At 45.9% G+C, this 23,087-nt stretch overlaps 2 protein-coding genes across 4 annotated transcripts in view; one reads left to right on the top strand and one right to left on the bottom strand.

Moving 5' to 3' along the window:
* LOC138170841 (zinc finger protein 383-like) overlaps positions 1 to 1,003 on the bottom strand; it is a 14,564-nt gene extending 13,561 nt beyond the window's left edge. The window contains exon 1 of the mRNA XM_069100349.1: positions 871 to 1,003. The gene's annotated coding sequence lies outside the window, so the exon portion shown is untranslated. The remainder of the gene's footprint in view (positions 1 to 870) is intronic.
* LOC138170835 (zinc finger protein 420-like) overlaps positions 1 to 23,087 on the top strand; it is a 72,493-nt gene that overhangs the window by 45,004 nt on the left and 4,402 nt on the right. For 2 of the 3 annotated variants that reach the window (XM_069100337.1, XM_069100335.1), the window contains 2 exons: positions 21,076 to 21,202; positions 22,086 to 22,286. In XM_069100337.1, coding sequence (XP_068956438.1) covers positions 21,076 to 21,202; positions 22,086 to 22,286 — 328 coding nt within the window. Of the gene's footprint in view, positions 1 to 9,143; positions 9,303 to 18,527; positions 18,700 to 20,397; positions 20,481 to 21,075; positions 21,203 to 22,085; positions 22,287 to 23,087 lie in introns of those variants that run through there. The other variant, XM_069100336.1, reaches the window with a different exon arrangement.

Raw genomic sequence — 23,087 nt, 5'->3', positions numbered from 1 at the left:
TGCCAGCCTGGTCCCTGACCTCTAAGGCCAGGTGAGGATAGCTCCCATCCCAGCGCGTGGCTGCTGCAGAGATGCAGTGAGATGCTGGAGGGGAGGAGGCAGCCTAGCATGGCGAAGGGGATGGAGGACCTGGCTCTGAGGCCAGCCTCGGACCCAGACCAGAGGAGGGACAGGGGCTCCTGGCAACTCCCCAGGTCGGGACAGTTTCCTCAGCCCTGGTGCAGCTCGAGATGCACCACGGCCCTTGGCCAAGTTCTTACTGGGCTATGGACATGCTGGCAATTCTGAGGAGGATTCGGAAACCCTTTCCCAAGCCTGGCACCTCTGCCCGCTGCCCCTAGGGCTCCAGTCCTAGAAAAGGCTGAGGAGTGGGGGCAGGGGAATGCCCGGCAAATAGCACGGACCCCCGCGACACCAGGGCCTAGAGCCCGCGAGGGGAGCCCCCCGCTTGGGCACGTACACATGGACACACACGGACAAGCGTGATCACGGGTGGGTGGGGGACAAAAGCCCCACAGAAATCACTGTAGGCACGTAGGGCAAACCAGAGCCCGCGAGGGGTGTCCACGGCGCGGGCACACCCGGACACGTGTGGACACCCCCCCGACAAAACACGGACAAGCAGAGAGATAAAGGGACACGAATCACGCCCTGCCACTCTGAAACCCGATTGCGAGGGGACCCACCCCATAGGGACATATATAACCACAGGCGCACATCCACACGGGAACATAGAGCCACGCACACACACTCACAGGGACATACAAACACTCACGTACATGCGCACACACGCACACACACAGAGGAAGACGAGTATACACAAGCCCTGCAGCCCCACGAGGACCCACAATAACCCACAAATCTACTCACAGGCAGGATCTTGAGAGAACCACAAACACCACCCCTCCCGCCGGCCCGCGACGTCACACATTAGTGGGCCCTCCCCTCCCCCTCTACAGAGGGACGCTAGGGTGCATTGCGCCAGCGTGTCCCGAGCCCCGCCCTCTCCTTCACGTAGGCGGGGATAGGGAAAACAGCGTACTAACCAGGCAGTAGGCAGTGGTCAGAAAGGAGGGGGCCCGAAATCGCCAAGAGGACCCTCCCCCCCCCCCCCCCCCCCGTGTCCTTCGTGGATCCCACACTGTGGAAGCGCCAGCGCGTCTCCTGCCTTCAAGCTTCCTACCTGCATCCACTGCACCAGGCGGCATCTAATTATGGAATTTAAATGGCTACATTAATTTCTATATAATTAATTGGTTATTCAATAACCTAATGATTACTGAAAATATATTGACATCGAATCAAATCTGTTTAATTGTATCCAATTAATTTTATTTTATTCCCCCCAATTACATGTTAAAACAATTTTTTAAAACTTTTTTTAAGGTTTTGAGTTCGAAATGTGTACTCATGTAAAACATTTCTATATCAGTCATTTTGTACGAGAAGACTCGAATAAAACGAGGAAGGAAGGAAGGAAGGAAGGAAGGAAGGAAGGAAGGAAGGAAGGAAGAAAAATAGCTGCTTCAATCTATATGCAGATAATAACAGTTCTTTCTCTGGAGGTGGATAGCACGCTTCATCATGAATCCTTCGGGACTGTCTTGGATCATTGCATTGCTGAGAAGAGATAAGTCATTCACAGTTGATCATTGTTACAATGTTGCTGTTACTATGTAGAATGTTGTCTGGGTTCTGTTCACTTCACTTTGTATCAGTTTATGTAAATCTTTCCAGGTTTGCCTGAAATCATCCTGCTTCTCGTTTCTTACAGCATAATAAATTCCATCATAATCATATGCCCCGACTTGTTCAGCCATTCCCCAATGGATGGGCATCCCTTTGATGTCCTATTCTCAGCCACCACCAAAAAGAGCAGCTAGAAAAATTTCTGTACAAATACATTGCCTCCCCCCCTTTTTTAATATCTCTGAGATATAGACCTGGTAGTGGTACTTCTGAATCAAAGGGTATGCATAGTTCTATAGCCTGTTGGTCATAGTTCCAAATTGTTTTCCAAAATGGCTGGATCAATTTACAACTCCATCAACAATGCTTTAGTGTCTGAGTTTTCCCACATCTCCAACATTTATCATTTTCCTTTTTAGTCCTATTAGCCAATCTGATAGGTGTGAGGCAGTATCTCAGAGCTGTTTTAATTTACATTTTGCTAATCAATAAATTTGATTCAATTCTCTACATATTTGAGAAATGAGACCTTCATCATTCATACTTGTTACAAAAATTTCCCCTAGTTTTCTGCTTTCCTTTTGATTTTGTGTTGTTTGTGCAAAACCTTTTAAATTGTATACAATAAAAATTTTCTATTTTGCATTTTGTAATGCTTTCTATGTCTTCTTTGGTACTAAATTCTTCCCTTATCCAGAGATCTGACTGATAAACTATTCCATGCTTTTCTAATTTATGTTATCACCCTTTACACGTAAATCATATACCCATTTTGACCTTATCGTGGCATATGGTGTGAGATACTGGTTTATACACCTAGTTTTTGCCATAATGTTTTTGTCAAATATTGAGCTTTTGCTCTGAAAGCTTGGCTCTTTGTGTTTATCATGTACTAGATGACTACTGTTATTTACTACTGTCTTGTGTGCCTAAACTATTCCACCAGTCCACTGCTTTATTTCCTAGCCAGTAGCAGATTGTTTTGATAATTACTGTTTAATAATACAGTTTGAGATCTGCTATAACTAAACTACCTTCCTTCACATTTTTTCATTGATTCCCTTTATATCCTTGACATTTTAGTACTTCAGATGAATTTTATTATTTTTTCTAGCTCTATAAAATAACTTTTGATAGTTTGCTATGGCACTGAATAATTTAGGTAAAATGGTCGGTTTTACTATATTGACTCAGCCTAGCCATCAGCAATTACTCTTTTTCCAATTGTTTAGAGCCGACATTATTTGTGTGAAAGTGTTTTGTAATTGTGTTCATGTAGTTCCTGGGTTTGTCTTGCGAGGTAGACTCCCAAGTATTTTATATTGTCTGCAGTTTTTTAAGTGGGAATTTCTCTATCTCTTGCTCTTGGATTTGTTGCCAATATATAGACATGCTGATGATTTATGTGCATTTATTTTGGATCCTGCAACTTTGCTAAGGTTAATTATTTAATTATTTTAAGATTCTCCAGGATTCTCTAAGTACACCAACATATCATCTGCAAAGTGATAGCTTTGTTTCTTCATTGCCTATTCTAATTCCTTTAATTTCTTTTTCTTCTCTTATTGCTAATGCTAATATTTCTAGTACAAATATTAAATAATAGAAGTGATAATGAGCATCCTTGCTTCACCCCTGATTGTAATGGGTTAGGCTTTCAACTTATACCCATTATTGATCATGCTTACTGATGATTTTAGATAAGTTATTTATCATTTTAAGATAAGCTCCACTTATTCCTATGCTCTCTAATGTTTTAAATAGGAATGGGTGCTATATTTTGTCAAAGACTTTTTTCTGCATCTGTTGAGATAATCATGATTTCTGCTGGTTTTTTTTATTGATATGGTCAATTATGCTGTTAATTTCCCCAATATTGAACCAGTCCTCCATTACTGATACAAATCTCACCTGGTCATAGTGTATGATCTTTGTGATATATTGCTATAATCTCTGTTAGCATTTTATTTAAAATGTTTGCATCAATATTCATTAGGGAAATTGATCTATAATTTTCTTTCTCTGTTTCAGCTTTCTGGTTTAGGTATCAGCTCCATATTTGTATCATAAAAGGAATTTGGTAGGACTCCGCCACCTATTTTTCCAAATAGCTTATATAGTATCGGGATTAATTGTTCTTTAAATGTTTGGTAGAATTCACTTGTGAATTCATCTGGTCCTCAGGATTTTTTCTTAGTAAGTTCACTGATGGCTTGTTCAACTTCTTTTTCTAAGACTGGGTTATTTAAGTATTTTCTTTCTTCTTCTGTTAATGTGAGTAGTTTATGCTTTTGTGGATAGTCTTCCATTTCATTTAGATGGTAAAATTTATTGGTATATAATTGGGTAAAATACTCTCTAATATTGCTTTAATTTCCTCTTCATTGGTGGTGAATACACCCCTTTCATCTTTGATATTAGTCATTTGGTTTTCTTCTTTCCTTTTTAAAAATCAAATAAACCAAAGGTTTATCTATTTTATTTTTTTTTCATAAAATCAGCTTCTAGTTTTACTTATTAATTCAATGGTTTTCTTACTTTCAATTTTATTCACCTCTCCTTTGATTTTCAGGATTTCCAATTTGGTGTCGAATTGGGGACTTTTAGTTTGTTCTTTTTCTAGCTTTTTTAGTTGCATACCCAATTTGTTAATCTGTTCTTTCTCAATTTTATTGATGTAAGCATTTAGAGTAATAAAATTTCTCCTAAGTTCTGCTTTTACTGCATCCCATAAATTTTTATTTTTTTTCATCTTAAATATTTTATTTTATGCACTTCAAATTGTGATCTGAGAAAAGAGACCCATCAGCTGCCTCAATAGACAAGAGGCTGATTCCACACTAAGGGGAGGCTCAAGGCCTGTTAGCACCCCACACAAGTGGAATGAGCTGCTCCCCAAAGGGTTCCCCCACTCCCCTTAGGGGTGGGGGTGATGCTGCAGAAAGGTTTCTTGTTCAGATTTGGGCTGGACTGGATGGGCCATGGGGTTGCTCCCTATATAGAGAGGTTGCTATTTGGTGAGGTGATGGGATCCCTGACCTACTTGTCTTCCATTAATATTGGGCCAGCCTGGAGTGGGCAGGTGGCAAAGTGCCCCTGGAGTCAAGAGGACCTGAGTTCATATCCAGCCTCAGACACCTCACACTTACTAGCCATGTGACCTTGGGCAAGTCACAACCCCAATTGCCCTGCCCTGCCCCTTCCAAAAAGCAAAAAAAAAAAACCCCAACCCCCAAAACAAAAAGAAAAATTGGGCCAGCCTCCCTTCTCTCATTGCTATTCACTGATCAATTCCCTTCTTTTTCTCCCCCTTTCAGTCCCTGCTCCAGAGGCCACTGTCATTGTTAAGCATGCTCAAGGGTATTTTCAGTGACATTATCATTGTCATGTAGAGGTGCATGGAGAACATTTTCTGGACTCTTCCATATTGAGAAGATCTGTTTAATGAAAGGCTGGACAGTCAGACTCTAGTCCCTGTTCTATAGCTAATTTTTTTTCTGTGGCCTTGGGTTCACCTCTTTGGTTCAGGGGGCCAGGCAGCTAGGTGGCGCAGTGGTGGATGGAGTGCTGGACTAGGGGTTCCTGAGTTCAGATCCTGCCTCAGAACATGCTAGCTGTCACAGTGGATAAATCACTGGCCCTGGAATCAAGAGAACTTGTGTTCAAATCCAGCCTCACATACACACTAGATGTGTGACCCTAGGCAAGCCACCTAATCTTTCTGTGCCTTAGTTTTCTCAACTATAAAATGGGGATAATAATAGCATCTACCTCCCAGGGTGGTTAGGAATATCAAATGAAATAGCAGGTCGAGTGCTTTGCAAACCTTAAAATGTTATGTAATGTAAGCTAGTGCTAGTGCTGATTTTCCTTGTGCCTCAGGTTCCCCACACAGAAAGTCAATGTGGGGCCCAAACTTTGTAATCATTAAGGTCCCGTGAATGTAAATGATCTAAAATCTCAGACAAGTCACAGAATGATGGTGTGTCAGGTGGAGAAGGGATTCCTGAGGTCCAAGCCAGACCTGAACCGGGCTCTCCTCTAGAACATCCTTGATCAATCATTCTGCAGCTTCTGCTCAAAGACCATAGCCTCCTGGGGCAGCCCAGGCCAATCTGGGACACCCCCAAGGCTTACTAAGCTTTTCCGTACATCAAGACTAAATTGGGATTCCTGGACACTATGGCCCTCAGTGCAGCTTAGGATATCATCAGCTTTTCTAGTTGAAAATTCTCTATGAAATAAGGGGATTCTGATTCTGCCTAGGGTTTGCCTAACCCTCTAATGTCTCTGACAACTTAGAGCCTAATGATTTTTGTTCTATCAGCCTTGAAGTTCCTCAATCCCCTCAAACATCAGAGAAGGAAAATCCCCTGAAACAGCTATCGAAAAAGTCAGAGGGAACTATATCAAGAGCCACAGACACCCAGTTATGGAGCAATTGGAAATTTTTTCAGATAAAATTCCAAAGAAATGCCTTTGTTGGTGGACAGATTCCAAGAGTTGACTGGCTGTCCTCCACAAGAAGGCTCCTAATGTGTCACAACTGGAGCTCAGAGAATATAGCGACCTTGGCAGAATCTCTGATCAGAGCATCTACAGGCATACAAGCCCGTAGAAGTATAATGAATAAGGGAATCTCTTTTGTTGCCACATGGCCTTGACTCAACATCAAAGTTCCCAGAGAGGAAAAGAGCCCTCTGACTTTGAATATCATGGGGAGAGCTTTATTAATCCTTCAAATCTTAATCGACAGCAGGACATTCATAACACCAGAGAACTGCTAGGGGAGAAAAACCCTATGGACATGTAGGAGAGCTGGAGCCCATGACATGCTGCTCATCAGCACATTCATGATAGAAACTTTTTTTTAAATAAATGTAAAGAATGTGAGTGGGCAGTTCTTCAGCCAGAGCTCAGTCCTCATTGGTTTTTGTTGCTCAGTCAGTTAAGTCATGTCTGACTCTCGTGACCCTACTTGGGCTTTTCTTGGCAAAGATACTGTGGTGGTTTGGCCCATTTCCTTCTCCAGCTCATTTTACAGGTAAGGAAAGTGAGCAAAGAGGGTGAAGTGACTTGCCCAGGATCACACAGCTAGTAAATATCTGAGGTTGGATTTGAACTCATGAAGATGAGTCTTCCTGACTGAAAGCCCACGGCTCTATCCAGTATGCCACCTGGCTGCCCTTATTAAACATAAAATGATTCATAGCAGAGAGAAACTGTAGCATATAAGTAAGGAAAATATAAATACCTTCAACAATAGGAAAAAGAAACCCCATGAATGGGGCAGCTAGATGGTGCAGTGAATAGAGCATGGGCCCTGGAGTCAGGAGGACCCGAGTTCAAATCCAGCCTCAGACACTTGACACTCTTATTAGCCGTGTGACTTTGGGCAAGTTACTTAACCCCAAGTGCCCTACCTTCCCCCCTCCAAAAAGCAAAAACAAAACAAAACCAAAAAACAAATAAATGAAAAACACCATTCCTGTCTACTGTATTTCAAGAAACCTCACACACACACACACACACACACACACACACTGAAAGTGGCTGAATTGCTAGGCAAAGGGTAGTGCTATAGCATATGATTAGAGAGGAACTCCAACCATAACTCACTCAGAAATGCAGTCATGAAGTTGCTGCTATTTGAAGTCAAAGACTTATTATCAGTTGCTTAGAAGAAACAATTTCCAGGCCCAGTCTCTCAGAACTGTGCTACCTAAGTATTACACAAGGAAAATCTGCCCAAACAAACAAAAACAGCAGACAGTCTAAAGTAATTCACAAATAAAAAATGTTTCTAATATAATTAAGAAACGCTATAAGTAAACAGTTCTCACTGGAACTGTTTTTCCATGTAGCTTCAAATTTTTATTCTTTGAGCATCTCCCATCCTCTTAGGCTGATTTTCCCTGTATCATGTTAGTATCTTGCTTTTCCTCTGAACTGTATAAATTGTTTTTTAAAAAAACTATGAATGTAAATACATATGAAATATTATATACTTACATTTTAAAATGAACTTTACAAATGAAAGCTGAGGAAGGTATTTTTAGCAGTTAAAGTAGTATTAGGGTCTCAGCACAATCAGATTCATATAAGTTAACAGTATTTTACAGCAGCTAAAAACTGGTTTGGTTCTTCTCATTCTCGTTTGTTGAACTTCAACGGGCTCTCAACTGCTAAACCTGTGTGTCCTGGAAATTCTTCTCTTCTCACTCTATAAACTATTTGGTTTTGTGATCTCAATTTCCATGAAGTCCATGATCATTTCTATGTACATAATTCTGAGAATTACTTACCCAGCCCTATGCTTTCTCCAGACTTGCATCTCCAACTGCCAACTGGACATTTCAAACTGGATGTCCCATAAACATTTAAAATTAAACATGTCCAAAACGGAACTCATCCCCACATTCCCCGTAACTTCCTTATTATTGCCGAGGACCACCATTTTCATACTCACCCAGGCTCACAATTCAGATGTCAACCTTAACTCCTTGCTCTCCCCATATCCAAGCAATTGCCCTATCCTCTTGATTTTATCTTCACAACATCGATCATATCCAGCCGCCGTTTTCTCCTCTGATTCCCACCATGAAGGCGCCGCCCCGTATCCCCCTCACATCTAGACTACTGCAACAGCAATGGCTCCCCTGCTTCAAGTCTCTCCCCATTCTAGTCCATCCTCTGAGACTCAGAGATTCAATAAACTTCAGTGGCTCCCTATTACCTCTAGGACCAAATGTCAGAGCCACTGTTTGGCTTCTAAAGCCCTTCGTAACCGACCTCCCATCCCAGCCTTCCCATTGTCTTTGCATCTCAGTCCCCTCCATTCATTCACCAGCTTTCTTGTGGATCTTTGGGAAAAGACCTCTGCCCCCTTCTGTCCCCACGCCTAGGGCCTCCTTCTGACCCCGCCTCCCAGAAGAGGCCTTGCGCACTCCCCCTTCAGCCTGGTGCCTGCCCTTGTCCCTATGTCCTTGCCTGCTGGCTCTCCTATTGGGCTCTGAGAGCCGGGAGCTTGTGCGGGGGCCCGTGTGCCAGGCACTGTGCTGAGCGCTGGCCAGATTCTCTAGGCTGCTGAGGAAATGCCCAGGGGTGGCGGCCGCCCAAAGGGCAGAGGACGGCCAGGGAAACAGCGCCAATGAGGAAGAGATGCCAGCGGCCCCTGGCGACCCCGCAGCCTGCGGAGGGTGCGGGCACGGGCGCCAGGGGCCCGGCGGGCTCACAGAGGGCCTAGGGGGAGCGGGGGCAGGACTGGCCTCGGGCTGGGAGCGGAGGAGACGCCCCCGCGTGGACGAGCCTCGAGACAACTCACGCACACCCTGCCTCAGACCACAGACACACACGAAGTGGGAGTGCCGAGGGGTAGCGCCGTCCGAGCCTCCGAGACACACCCACCCACGGATATTTACAAAGGAAGTGACCGCTTCAGGCCCCGCCCCTCCAAGCACCAAGGGGGGGAGGGAGAGAAGCGCGGGGGCGCATGCGCCTGGGGTAGCTCTTCCCCCTCCCCCCTTCCTGCGTCTGCGCAGGCACAGCGACCACCCTCAGGCTTGTGTCGGTGGGGGGGCTACCGGGGCTGTATTGGAGAGGCGCGAAGGGAGGTGAGGCCGGGGGTGGGCGTGGGGGTGGCGGCGGGAAGGGGCGGGTCCTTGTGTCCCCCCACGGCGGAGGCTTCCTGCGATGGCCCCGGTGTCAGGCCCGGTGGTCCTACCTGGGTGGTGTCGTGACGGGTCGTGGGGACGGGTGTGGGTTGTGTAGTTGTACAGTTGCGCCCCAGAGATGGCCGCGCGCCGGGTGTGTGCCAGCTCTGTGGGCTCTGACGTCCCGCGTGTGTTTGCGTGTTTGTTGTGCGATTGTGTGTCTGATGTGTTTGTGTGTCTGTCATGTGTGCACTGAGGACGTCCTTGTGTGCTTGTCTGTTGTGCATATTTCTTGTATATACACTGAAGTCCCTGTTTGTGGGTCCATGGTGTGCACTAAGAACATCCTTGTGTGTTTGTGTGTCCATTGTGTGCCCTGAAGTCCCTATGTGTTTGTGTGCTTGTCTGTGCACCGAAATCCGCGCGCGCATGTGTGTGTGTGTGCGTGTGCGTGTGTGTGGGGGGGGGGGCGCATCTGCCTGTCTGGCTCTTGGATGCACTGTTGGCGTCTCAGCCTGACACTCTTCAATGTCTGTGACTCTGTCCCATGTGTGACGTGCACCGTCCCCCAGGGCAGGAGGGCAGCACACCGGGAGTCCGCGGCCGAGTTTCCGAGGGTTCCCTTGGCACTGGCCTCTAGCCTCTGGGTTGGGAGCCGGATTCGGCTAGAGCAGCCTCAAAGGAAGAGACGTAGCTTAGTCCCCGTGAGAGAGGGAGCTTCTGGCTGAGACCTCGGGGGGCCCGGGCGGGGCCAGTGCCCTGCCTGGCTGGTGAGCCCGGGGGCATGGCTCTGGGAGGCTGTCAGCCCGTGGTCTGGAATCCGAGCTCTGAATTCTGCCCTCTCAGGCGCCCAGCTCGTGCCAAGCCCTGGGGACACAGATAAAGGCAAAAACAGAAGCCCTGTCCGCAGGAAGGGGATCCAACAGGCAGCCAAGCTGATGACTGAGTCCGTTTGGTCGTTCAGTCGTTTTTTTTCATTCGTGTCTGACTCTTCGTGACCCCATTTCTTTCTGGAGCCGTTTGCCGTTTCCTTCTCCAACTCATTTTACAGATGAGGACACTGAGACAAGCAGGCTGAAGTGACTTGTCGAGGGTCACGCAGCCAGTAAGTGTCTGAGGCTAGATTTGAACTCAGGTCTTTCTGACTGCAGGCCCGGTGCTACCTAGCCGCACTGAGTAGACAAAACCTACTGTGCATAACAGCCCGCCCTCCTCCAACCCAATTCACTTGCCTGTCCCAGCTTCATCTCCCTGTTGTCATGGTCCTCTTCAGGACAAACAGTAACTTAGCATAAAATTATCAAGGAGAAAGCCTGCCTACATAAAGTAAGAGACCGCCTGGCATCCTGGGGCCAGGGCTCCTGCAAAGAGCTGCTCTCTCCTCCCGGCCAAGCTGGCTCGCACTGGGTCCGCTCCTCTGGCGGTGCTGCAGCGAGCCGGGGCTCCAGTGTGCTGGCCAGAGTAAGCAGGGACCGGCAGGATCTGTAGCCAACACATGGGTAGCGTTCAGTCGGTGTGTCGGCTTATCCCGCCTTCTAAAAACGTGTATAAAAATCAGGAAACATTTATTAAGCGCCTGCTATGTGCCAGCCACTGGCACAGCAGTCCTCACTTTTTTATTTTATGAAAATATTTTTTATTCGGAACTTAAACACCAAAAAGGGGGAACGTTTCCTATAGCAGAGAAAGTGTAAAAAAAAGGATTGTATTGAAAGCAGGGTTACCTGGGCCCTAGAGGCTGACAAACGATGCCCCAGAATGGTTGGTTCCATCTCCTCTTCCTTCCCTTCTGTGGATTCCACATGTGGCCAGGGTCCTGCTGGCCTGCCTTGTGGCATCACGCTTTTCCTCTCCCGGTCCCACATTCACCAGTTACAGAAAGAGAGGGGGTGAGCAGGAACCAGAGACCAAAGTCCCTGGCCCGGAATGGAGACTTCCTGTAGCCTGTCACCTGGGGGGGGTGGGGCAGGGGCCGGCGGCTTGATTCATCACCCGAGCAGCTTGAGGTGCAGAGGACAGAGTCAGGAAGACGTGAGTTCAAATGTGGCCTCAGACCTTAAGAGCTGGGACTCTGGGCACGTCACTTCACCCTGTTTGTCTCAATTTCCTCATCTGTAAAATGGGGATTGAAATGAGATAATCATTGTAAAGTGCTTAGCAGAGAGCCCAGCACATAGTAGGTGCTATACAAATGTTACTTCTTATTATAATAGTTATAAAGCACTTAGCACAGTGCCAGCACATAGTAGGTGCTGTGTAAATGTTGGCTCTTATAATAATCTCGAGGCACTTAGCACAGTGCCTGGCATATAGTAGGTGTGAATATAAGTGCTAGCTATCATCATCATCATCATCAGATGATACCATTATCTGACCTTTGGAACTATGGTTGTTACTGTCTGAGTTATTTCTTTGACTCTCACTTCACTCTGCATCTTCTCCAAGTCTTCCCCAGATTCTTTGAAAAGCTCTAATGTTCCATTATGTTCATTTCCTATGAGTGGCTGAACTCTTCCTCAGTTGATGAACGTCTTTATGAATTTCCAGTCCCTTGCTTTTCCTTTCCTTTCCTTTTACTTCCCCTTTAGTATCTGTCCTGGGAAGCTTGTCTGTCTTGTTTTGTTCTCTACTCTTCCTTCCCTGTATTACATGCCCCTTCCCCCACCATTCCTGCCTGTTTTCCTGCTGAGTTTGCTATATTTCTAAACCAAACACGTGTGTGTGTGTCTGTCTGTCTGTATGTAACCGTCCATAACGCCACTGTTCAGGTCCTGTAGAAGGGATGGGCAGTGGCTGCTGGCTCCCCCTCCCTCCCTCCATGTTTGTATACACTTCTCCCACAACTGAATTTGAAAGGCGCTCTAGGAATGCTGTATTCCAGAAGTGAAAAGCTATGCAGAATGCCATCCTCCTACTGAGTGAACTGGACGGCATTCCTTGTGAAAAGGCCACCAGGGAGCAGAAACTTGGAAACGTAAACATGGGAGTAAAGAGAAAACGAGGGAGGTCAATCTATTTGTGCAGTTGGAAGGGGTCATGTGATGTCGCAGTGATTATATTCTACTGGAGGGGGAGGAAAAACAGTTGTCCTGTGAAACCTTTAGATCTTCCAAAGCCATGGAGGGAGTCAGACAAGATGGGGAACTTGGGGGCCAATTGGGTCTATTGTGATGGTTTGGTGGGGAAGAGGAGAAAGGAGGGTAAAAGGAAAAACATAGAAAGAGGAAGAAAGGGCTGGAACTTGGCAGGTAAATGATACTGTTACCCCATTTGACAGATGAAGAAACTGGAGCCGTTGCAGGATTTGAGCTCAGATCCCCGTTGTTGCAAGTCTAGTACTGTATTCCCATGGCTTCTTGGCTGTCCCTAAATTTGTTTGGTCTGACCAGGACAGAGTCCCCAGAAATGTTTACCTCCTTATTGCTGGATTCTGTGCCTGTCTAAATGCAGCCTAAATGGGCCATTAGCTTTCTTGGCTCCCATAGCTTACAATTGCCTAATATTGCCTAAGAGATTGTGGTCCACATCTGCCCTCCCCCTCACCTTCCCAGTCCTTTTCCAGATGAACCTGCTGTCTACCCATCCCTCCCCAGTCTTGTACTTCTGAAGTGGGTTTTGAGCCCATGTGTTAAGACTTTATTTTTATCCAGATTAAATTTGATCCTAGTTTGGGCCACCATGCTGACATGTCGATGAATCTTTGTAGATTCTGACTACCCACCCTCCACTACGTCTCTGTCTTTGTCCGTCTGTCTGTCTCTCTCTCACTCTCTTTCTCCCCCTCTCTCTCCTTCCATCTCTTTCCTTCTCTTCCTTCTTCTCTCTCTTGCCACCCTCCCTCTACCACCTTCTTTCTTTCTCTCTGTCTCCTTCCCTCTCTCCATCTCTTTCCTTCTCTCTCTCCCCTCTTCACCCCCCATTATCTGTTAACTTGGTGAGTATGCCATCTAAAGAGGAATTCACAAAAGTATTAGCAACCCCAGGGCCAAGTACTGATCCTGAAGGCTGTACATTCACAGGAGACTTTCTTCTAACTTCCCATGGAAATATTCATGACTAGTTGTGATTTCATTATTCAGATACCTCTGAATCCAAGTAAGTGTGCTGTTGTGCAGCCTAACACTTCATGTTTTTCATCAGAAAAGTATGAAAAACCATCAAGTGCTTTGTTTAAAATGCTTTGGCCTGCTGATGAACATGATCTGAAAAATAGATGAGGTTACTGGGGCCTAGCAGACTCTGGGAGAAGTGAGGTTGGCTGCTTGCAATCCCTTTTTCATTTCTAGATTTTGATTAACCATTCCTTTAATAAAATGGTCTAGAACCTGGCCAGGAATCAAGGCTGCAAACCTCTGGTTTGTAGGCTCCATTTTCCTCTGTTTTGAAAATCAGCCCAACCTGAGCCTTCTTCCAGGACTCTGGTACATGTCCCATTCTCCAGGGTCTTTCAAAGATGGTTGACAGTCAGTAGTTGAACTCATGGAGCTGCTGGGGTCACTCAGTGAGGAGGTAGAGAAGATGAGAAGAGGGCTCTGAACAGAGTTTTGGGGGCCCCCATAGTTAGTGAGCATGACCTGGATGGGGATCCAGCAAAGTGGTGGAGAGAGCAAGGTCACAAAATTCTAGAGGAGAGTGTGTTCAGAGAAATGTGTGATCAACAGTGTCAGAAGCTACAGAAAGATAAGAATCAAGGAAAGACCATTGTATTTAGTAATTAAGAGATCACTGATAATTTCATTCTGCTTATGACTAATGCCACTCTTAATTTATCCTTCCTTCTTAGGTTCTCCCCTCTTTCCCTCCCATTTTCCTGTTGGGTAAGATGTATCTCTGTACTCAGCTGTGTGTGTGTGTGTGTGTGTGTGTGTGTGTGTGTATACTCTTCCCTTCTTTGAACATTTCAAAGGAGAGTGAGGTTCAAGGGTTGCTCACTCTCCAGCCCCCCACACACACTGTCCCCTTTTTCTTGGCTAAAGTCCTTGCACACTCCATTTATGTGAGATAATTTTCCCCATTCTCCCTCCCCCTTCCCAGTGTGTTCCTCTTCCCCATCTTTTCCATTCTTCTTTTGAGATCATCAAAACATAATCAAATCTCAGATTCTCTGTCTAATTATACTCTGTGACCCCTGAGGTCATAGGTGGTGCAGTGGACAGAGAGCCAGGCCTGGAGCCAGGGGGATTTATCTTCCTGAATTCAAGTCTGTTCACAGAAACTTACTAGTTATGTGACCCTGGGCAAGGCACTTAATCCTGTTTGCCTCAGTTTCCCCATCTGTAAACTGAGCTGGAGAAGAAAATGGCAAAACACTCCAGTATCTTTGCCAAGAAAACCTCAAATGGGGTCATGAAGAGTCAGACATGACAGAACAAGTGAAAATGACCCCTGTAAACACAAGCAAGGTGGGATTTTTGTTGTTTTCTTTTTGGAGTTCAGTTTCCAAGGCTCATGGTAAATTGTAAACATCTGAAGGATTAATCTGCTTTGAACCCTGATAATTCACAGCAGTGCTGAGTCACATAGGTTTTGTGCCTACTGGCTCTGAGTCAATCAGGGGCCAAGCCTTTGTTATATATTCTGGGAGGTTGGCATTTTGCTTTGGGGGGTTCATTCATGAGAAGGATCTTTTGATTTTCTGTTTGAGACTGAGTAGCCATACGTTCAAAGACCTCGACTGCTTAATAGGTCTGTGCTCCCTCAGTCCAGTGATGTTTGTAAAATGTATAGCAATGTTGCCATGTTCAGACAGCTGGAGCCCTGTCTGTTGGTCTTTGTGCTAATTTCTCTGCTTGTATTTTCTACTTATCTGTCTTTCTTGGATACTCACTTTTTTATTAAAGTAAGATGGTTCACTCCTTCAAAACTGTCTTTCCTTTACCAAAGCGGATCAAAGAACCTGTGCTGGCAGGCCATCCTGGGTGTGCTAGGGTGCTTGCTACCACACCCCTGATGATATAATTCTAAGGGGCTACATGTGTTATCTCTCCATATGAGAATATAAGCAGTTTAACCTTTTTTAAACACTTAGGATTGCTTGCTCACATTTACCTTTTTATATTTCTCTTGTCTCTTGTGTTTATATATCACATTTTCTACTCATCTCTGATCATTAAGAATGCTTGGAATTCCTCTACTTTGTTAAAAGTACATGTTTTCCACCTATATACTATATGTTTACACACACACACACACACACACAGTTTTACTGGGTAGGTGATTCTTGGTTGTGAGCCTATATACTTTCCCTGAGGAATATCACATTCCAAGCTCTCCACTCTTTGAAAGTGGTAGCTGCTAAATCCTGTGTGATCCTGAATGTACTTGAATCCTGTCTCTCTGCCTGCTTGCAGCATTTTTTCTCTTGATGTGAGACCTCTAGATTCTGTCCCCTTGGATTCTGCTCTGGATCTTCCTGCCCTGGTGCCCCATCTGGGCCCTCTTTCAATCCCTGGGCAGTGGAATTCTGTGATTTGAGCCAGATACTGTCTCCAGGATGTGCAGACCTCTCTGCCTGTCTCTCTAAATCACCCTGCCCTGGAACCTTAGGTCATTGTGACTTTTCTCTTGGCTTTTCTGATCAGAATTTGGTCTGGCACATTTTCTAGGCTGTAGAAGAGATTTGCTGGGTGAACAAGGCAAAATTGCTCCCTCTCACTCCACCATTTGGATTTCAGCCCATCACAGATAATTTTGGAAAGGGCAATTTCCATTGAATAATGAGATCTGAAACCAGATTGCAGAGCATTTCAAAGAGAATGAGAGGACAGAAAGCAGAGGTCTCAATTCTAGATCATTTTTCAAGGGGTTCAGGAAGGAAAGGGAGGTGTATTATTATCCCCATTTTACAAATAAGGAAACATGTAGATAGGTTAAGTGACTTGTCCAGGGTCTCATAGCTGGTATCTGAGGGTAAATTTGAACTCAGGTTCTGACTCCAGGTCTAATGTATGTTACCCACCTTTTAAGAGAGGCAATAGACTTGGGGTGCATACTGAGACATGTTTATTTTGAATATGGCCCACGTGGGAATTTGTTTTGCTAGACTTTGCATGTTTTTATTACATGGATATTGTTTTTCAAGGGCAAGGTAAATTGAGGGAGATAAAATAGATGCATATTAATTGAAAAATAATTTAAATTTGTTAAATTTCCCATAGATATTTATCATGATCTATTATTTTTCCATTTATTTTATGTTGTATTTCATGTATTATTCATATATTTTCATGAATTTTCATGTATATTTTCTATAATTTACTTTCATTAGGGACAAGAGTGTGTTGTCCCTAATAATCCCTCTTATTTGTTGAATAGGGAAAATAATTTTTACAACTTTTACAACTAAAATAAGTACATTATTCTAGTGCCTTACTTCTCTTCTGCATTTCTTTAAAAACAAGTTTTAGTTCTCTTATCCATCTGGAATCCATTGATATAATGATGTGGGATTAATTAATTTCTGCCAAATTGCCAAATCATTTTCTCAAGTGCATTTGTTGAATAATCAATCAGTCCTTGTCCTAAGTTGTATTTTTTGTTAGTTTACTAAACGAAGGAGTCTTTGGGGTTGGTTTTCTAATCTACGCATTCTTTTCAAGCCCACCTTCTTACGCCCCTTCGACTCATCGCTTTGAGTAGCGGAGCCGCAATGCTCCTCACCTTTTTAGACCTCTCTTCTCCTGCCATTCATCACTATCCTCTCCTTTAAGATTCTCTCAATCCAAATTTTTCACCCAGTCGAAATCCTGGTGGCTGTTATCTCTCACTCCCCCCAGGCAATTCTCGTTCATTTCTCAATTAATTTAGTGCCTGGCTTGCGATTACCTTCTCCAGTCCGATCCCAGAATGCTCCTTTACCATACTGACTGGGTCCAAGACAAATGTATTACCTAGTCTCAACTGGACACTTACTGCCACAGGGCTTCTATTATTCCCTGAGTTTTTCTCTGTCCCACTCACCATCATGACTCTTCCAAATATCTCTTCTCCCCTGGATTTTCCCACAGCATCCCCTACCCCCACCCACCCACTCAAATCCCTCATCTCATACTGTACTGATAAAATCAAGGTCATTCACCACCAACTTCCCCTTTTCCCTTCTGCCTCATATAACAACTTCTTCATCACTTCACAACTCCCTTGACAACATTCCTTACCATTTTTTCCTTTCCTCCATCTCTGATGAGTGACCCTTCTCCTCATCAAGGCTAATTCTTCTAAGCCCCTCCCACTTCTACCCTCACTATCATTCCTTTTCCCATCTTCAAGCTCTCTTTACTTCCTAGTTCAAAGTGAGAACTTGAAAAGACCTTAGCTTAAAAGGGCCAAGGTCTCTCACTGTATCCTGGGCCCTTTCCAGTCCTCCTGATTGATCTCAGGCTACTGGACCCAGATGGCTGTGGAGGAGAAAGTGAAGCTGGTGATTTTGCACTGCCCTGCCTCACTTAAATCCCATTCACTTGCCAGTCATGTCACCATCTCCTTCATGTCATGGTCCTCATTGAGAACGAAGGACAAGCCACACAACTTCGTGGTTCATCCTTAAAAACCTCATGAGCCACCAAATCCCTGGCTAGGTGCTGATCTGTGTCTCTCCTCTCAGCCAAAATCCTGGGGAAAAGCTTCCCACACTCCTTCATTTCCTCTCCTCTCACTCCATTCTGTTTTTAAGATTCATTTTACCAATATCTTACCTACATTTTCCAATGTAATCCTCTCCCTCCTAGAGACCAATTTCTTATAATGAAAAATGTAAAATAATAAAAATGTAAAAGGGGTAGGAGGGTGGGGAGGAAGCAGTTCCACCAAACTCAATGAGTCAGCTAAGCTGGAGGTTCCAGGCAGCGTTTCTCACCCATGGCCCTCCCCCCCCCCCCATCTATTCTTTGGGCCAGCCTTGGGTGTGGCATTTGCTCAGTCTTCCCTGGTATCTGACTCTTTCCCATTTGCGTTGTTGGGTTGTCTGTTTCCTTTCTTTGGCTTCAGTTCACGTAACTCTTCTTATGCTTTTCTGTTTCATTCATTACTTCATATCCCATGACGTCTGTGTCTCGTGATGCTTCAGCTGTCTTTTTTATAGCAGTTGCTTCTCTGAACAAGGGTTCTTTCTTTTTGTCATTGACCTCCTCTGGGAAGGGAATGGGCATTTTGGTCACTCTCCTCACATGATTAACGTTGCTTTTCCAGGATTCACAGTCCCACCAGGCATATGTCCGAGTGCCCACCATTCCACAGCCTCTCCAGCAAAAACTGGCCATCTTTGTCAGTTTGTCTGGTGTGAAGTAAAGCCTCAGCACTGTTTTGGATTTCATTCTTCTTTGTGGTTTGAAGCATCCTTTCATATAGATGTTAATAGATTGTAAGTATTTCAGAATCATTTGCTCATATCCTTTGACCATTTATCTCTTCAAGAATAAATGGATTGGGGTCACATATTTCAGTTAGTTGTCTATGTGTCTTGGATATCTAACCATTATCAGAGATGTTTGATACAGGAGGTTTTCCCCCCATTTGACTGCTTACCTTCTCATCTTATTTGCACTGATTTTGTTCATGCAAAACCTTTTCCATTTCATATAACTGAAATTTTGTTTTTGCTTTTCTAATATCTGCTAGCCCTTGTTTGGTCAAGAATTCACTCCCTGGTTTTTGGACATGGCCAATGTGAGGATTTGGAACAAGGGTTTTCTTTCTTTCTCAAGGGGCAAGAAAGGGAGAGAAGTTAGATTTTTATTGATTGAAAAAAATAAAATATAATTGAAAAAAATCTTCCTAGCAATAGCTGTGAAAGGTGCCTGATCTGGTTTTATCTATTTTTGTTTTTTTATGGTATGAACTTTCATATTCAAGTCAGTTGTCCATTTTTAGTTTGTTTTAGTATGGGATGTAAGATAGAGTCTAAATGTGATTTCTTCCCCACTGCTTTACGGGTTTTCCAACAATTCTTGTTGAATAGGGAACGTTTTCCTGGGTAATGCATGTATCCCATGATAATTCCTTATGTCCCTTATAGAACTCATTTCCTCCAAAGGACAGTCTCTTCTCCTCACTTTCATACTCCTCTTGATGCCAGCGCCATGCTTCCTGCCTCCCAGGATCCTCATGTCAGCATCAGTCTCCATTTCTACTAACTCTGAAATCCCTGGTTTCTTTCTTTCTTTTTTTTTGCTTTTTGCAGGGTAATTGGGGTTAAATGACTTGCCCAGGGTCACATGGCTAGTTTTTTTTTGTGTTACGTGTCTGAGGCCAGATTTGAACTCAGGTCCTCCTGACTCCAGGGCTGGTGCTCTATTCACTGCACCACCTAGCCAGCCCCCCTGGTTTCTTTCAAGCCCCAGCTCAAGCACCATCTTCTGCAGGAAACCTCATGTGCTCTGTCTATCTGCTGGGTCCCTGATGCTCCAAACCACCTTGTACTCATTTTGTGTGTTTTCTGTCTACACACACGCACACACACACGTGTGTATACATGTATATACACACAGATACAAATACACACACATATACATATATTTGTGTGTGTGTTTGTGTGTGTATATATATATATATATATATATATATATATATATATACATACCAGGACATGTACATATATTTACATCTGTATATGTTGTCTCCCCTCATCAAACCATAAGCTCATTGATGGCAGGGACTCTTTCATTTTTGTCTTTGTTCTCCCACACACATGCACCCTGCAGGGCATATAGTAGGTGCTTAATAAATACTGAGAGATCATAGATCCCTCTTCCTGCCTGGCTCCCCAGTCTCTGATTGCTGCTTGACAGTCTTTGTTGCCTCCTCCTCTGCTTCCCACCCCTAGGTGGGTGCCCCTAAGACTTTCCTGGATTGTCTTGTCTTCTGTATTTTCTCCCATGGATTTATCACCTGTGCCCACGATATGGGTCACCACTTCTCTACCAAAGACTCCTTTATCTATGTCTCTAACCCTGGGGGCTGCCCTGTGTGTGGATGCAGTTTGGATGGGTGGGCATCCAAAGGAGTTCGAGGCTGGAAAGCCAGTCTTCCCTCCTTCAGGGGTTCCTGTCTCACCCCACAGGTCTGATGCCTCAGAACTGCCCCCGAGAGGGGAGCCTTGAGGAGGCTGGTGCGCCTGCTAGAACCCTGGAGGCTGGATCCCAGGTGAGTGCCAGGCTTCTCTCTTGCCTGACTCGCCCCCTTCCCACCACACAAATGTGTTTGCTTCCCCAGGTTCTTGCCTGTGGCAGTCACGGTGGAGTATTAGCTTCTGAGTCTCTCTTGGACACTCAGGGGCCTTCCTCCTTGCTCCTGGAAGTCAGAGAAGAGGCTTAGAGATCATCTGACCAGCCAGCTTTCTCACTTTACCCTGGAAACTGAAGGCCAGAGTGGGAAGGATTTCTCAACATCCAAGAGTTGAGGAAAGGGGCTAGCTCTGATCCGAGAGGACCTGGGTTCCAGTCCCAGCTCTGCCACTTCTACTCGGGCCACCTTCATCAGAGTGCTTCACCTCCCTGGGCTTTGATTTCCTGATTTTCCCTCTGAGGTCCCATCCAGCTCTGATCCTCTCCTGGGTCCCAGGACTGGGCAGTCCCCTCTCCATCTGCCTTAGGCTCTCCCCTCCCTACCTCCAGAACACTCCATGTCCCCTTTGTGTCCATTCTGGGCCCTCCCCCCAGTGCCAGCATTGCCCTTTCTGTCCCCTGGACTGTCTAAGAATATGGTACCTGGGCCAGCATGAGTGTGTTTGGTGTTTCAGGAGGCAGTGACCTTCAGGGATGTGGCATTGGACTTCACCTGGGAGGAGTGGGCATGCTTGAGCGCTGCTCAGAGGGAGCTCTACAGAGATGTGATGCTGGAGAACTACAGGAGCCTGGTGTCGCTGGGTAAGGTCACCGGCCCCCCCCCCCTCATCCCCGGAAGTCAGGGCCCCCAACATTCCCCAGCAAGTTATAGCATGCTGGTGCTCCTGGGGCCACTGGATATTAGGCACTCCAGTCCTGCTACTTTACAGTTGAGGAAACCGGCCCACAGTGGGGAAATGACTTGTCCAAGGTCATCCTGCCAGGGCTCTGCAGCCCCAGCCCAGCACTTTCTCTCCTCCCATTTTAGAAGTACGTGTGACCAGCCTCCTTCTCCTGGGTCTCAGTGCAACGTTCTCATAACTTGCAGGCCGGCTCCAGGTGCATACTCTGTGCCCGGCCCTGCGCTAAGCACCAGGGACATGAATACAAGCGGAAAGAAAGCTGTTCCCTGCCCTCAGAAAGCTTCCATTCCAATGAGGGAAGCGCAGCATCAGAGGGAGGGTATTTCAGGGAAAGGAAGAGAAGGTGGGGCCTGGAGCAGAGCCAGGAGCTGAATGGAGGCTGGCTGCTTCGGGCAGGCCCCAAGTGGAAGCCCCTGGTAGGGACTGGCCAGTGGAGGAAGTGGAGAGGGGGCTTCTAGGGTGAGGAGAGGAGGCGGTCGAGTCTGGGTGTAGGGAGCTCAGCTGGGAGGGACATCGGTGGAGACTGAGGCTGGGGGGTCCTGGCCTCCCTGGCAGCAGAAATACGGAGACGAGGCCAGATGGCCGGCTTAAGGCACGCTCTGCCAGAAGCATGGGGGAGTTACGGTTGTGAGGGGAGGTGATTGGGGGGCTATGGTGAAGCTCACCTGCTTCTCTCAAGGATTACAGTTGGATAGGTCCAGGCCCAGGCTGGGGTGTTGCGGGCCCTGTCCCAGCCCCCTCCAGGACGTATTGACCCATCTCGTTTTCTCCCCTTTGAGCAGGGCTTCTTGGCCCCAAGCCAGACCTGATCTCCTGGTTGGAACAAGGGGAAGAGAATGCTCTCTGGGGTCCCCTGGGATGCCTCACAAAGCACAGCCATTTGTGTGAAGGAGGGGTATCCAGCCAGGCGCCAGGAGCCCAGGGAAGGAGCAGTTCCACTCATCCCCCATGGGCTGCCATCTTTGAAGCGTTGGAGGGGGCAGGTAGGCGTATGGAGGGCAGGCTGACTTTCCCAATTGCTTCCTCTGATTTCTGAAGTTAAGACTGCCCCTGAGAGACAAGTACTTCACCTGGCCTCAAAAGAATATTTTGATAGCTGTCTTTCAATATAATTGTCTTTCTTCATTATCCTATATATTTTATGCATTTTAAACTATGATTCTGAAAGGTTCCCAGCTTCAGTGCCCAAGAGGTCCAGGACACAAAAGCAACCAGAAGCCCTCTCTGCCCAAAGGGCCGCTTAGGGCTTCCCTGAGAAGCCGTATCCGAGTGTACGCTCAGAAGACAGTGCTGTCCACACGCATTCAACGCCTCTGAGCCTCAGTTTCTCTGTCTGTCAGACGAGGGTGCTACTAAATGACCCACCCTATCTCTGACATTCACCGACCCTTGTCCCTGCTCTGCCTGTGACACAAAGTGTCATGTTGCACAGCTCAGTTTTTTCTCTGAGCCTCAATTTCCTTTTCTGTAAAAATATGTCTTTGAACCAGGTGGTCTCTGAAATGTAGGAGCCATGATTTAGATGGTCTTGTTCTCTACACCAGGCTCCTACATGAAAGCAGGAGTAGCTTCCTTTTTCTGCTGGACTACTCTTTCTGCCTCCACTCCTCTCTCTGCTGTCGCCCCATCTCCCACCTCTCTTTGCATTCATCTCTGGGTGACCCGGTCATGTTTAATAACCAGCAAGGCCTTGCTTTTCTCTCTGGCCTCCTCCCAAGTTGTTTTTGTTCTTCTTCTCCTTCTCCCCCTCCCCCTCCTCTTTCCCCTCCTCCTCCCCCTCCTTC

The sequence above is a fragment of the Petaurus breviceps genome, unplaced genomic scaffold (genome assembly GCF_028583685.1).
Source record: "Petaurus breviceps papuanus isolate PSGF00001 unplaced genomic scaffold, PetGlider_PUasm1.0 398, whole genome shotgun sequence".
Lineage (NCBI taxonomy): Eukaryota > Metazoa > Chordata > Mammalia > Diprotodontia > Petauridae > Petaurus > Petaurus breviceps.
This window is presented reverse-complemented; position numbering and strand designations above follow the sequence as displayed.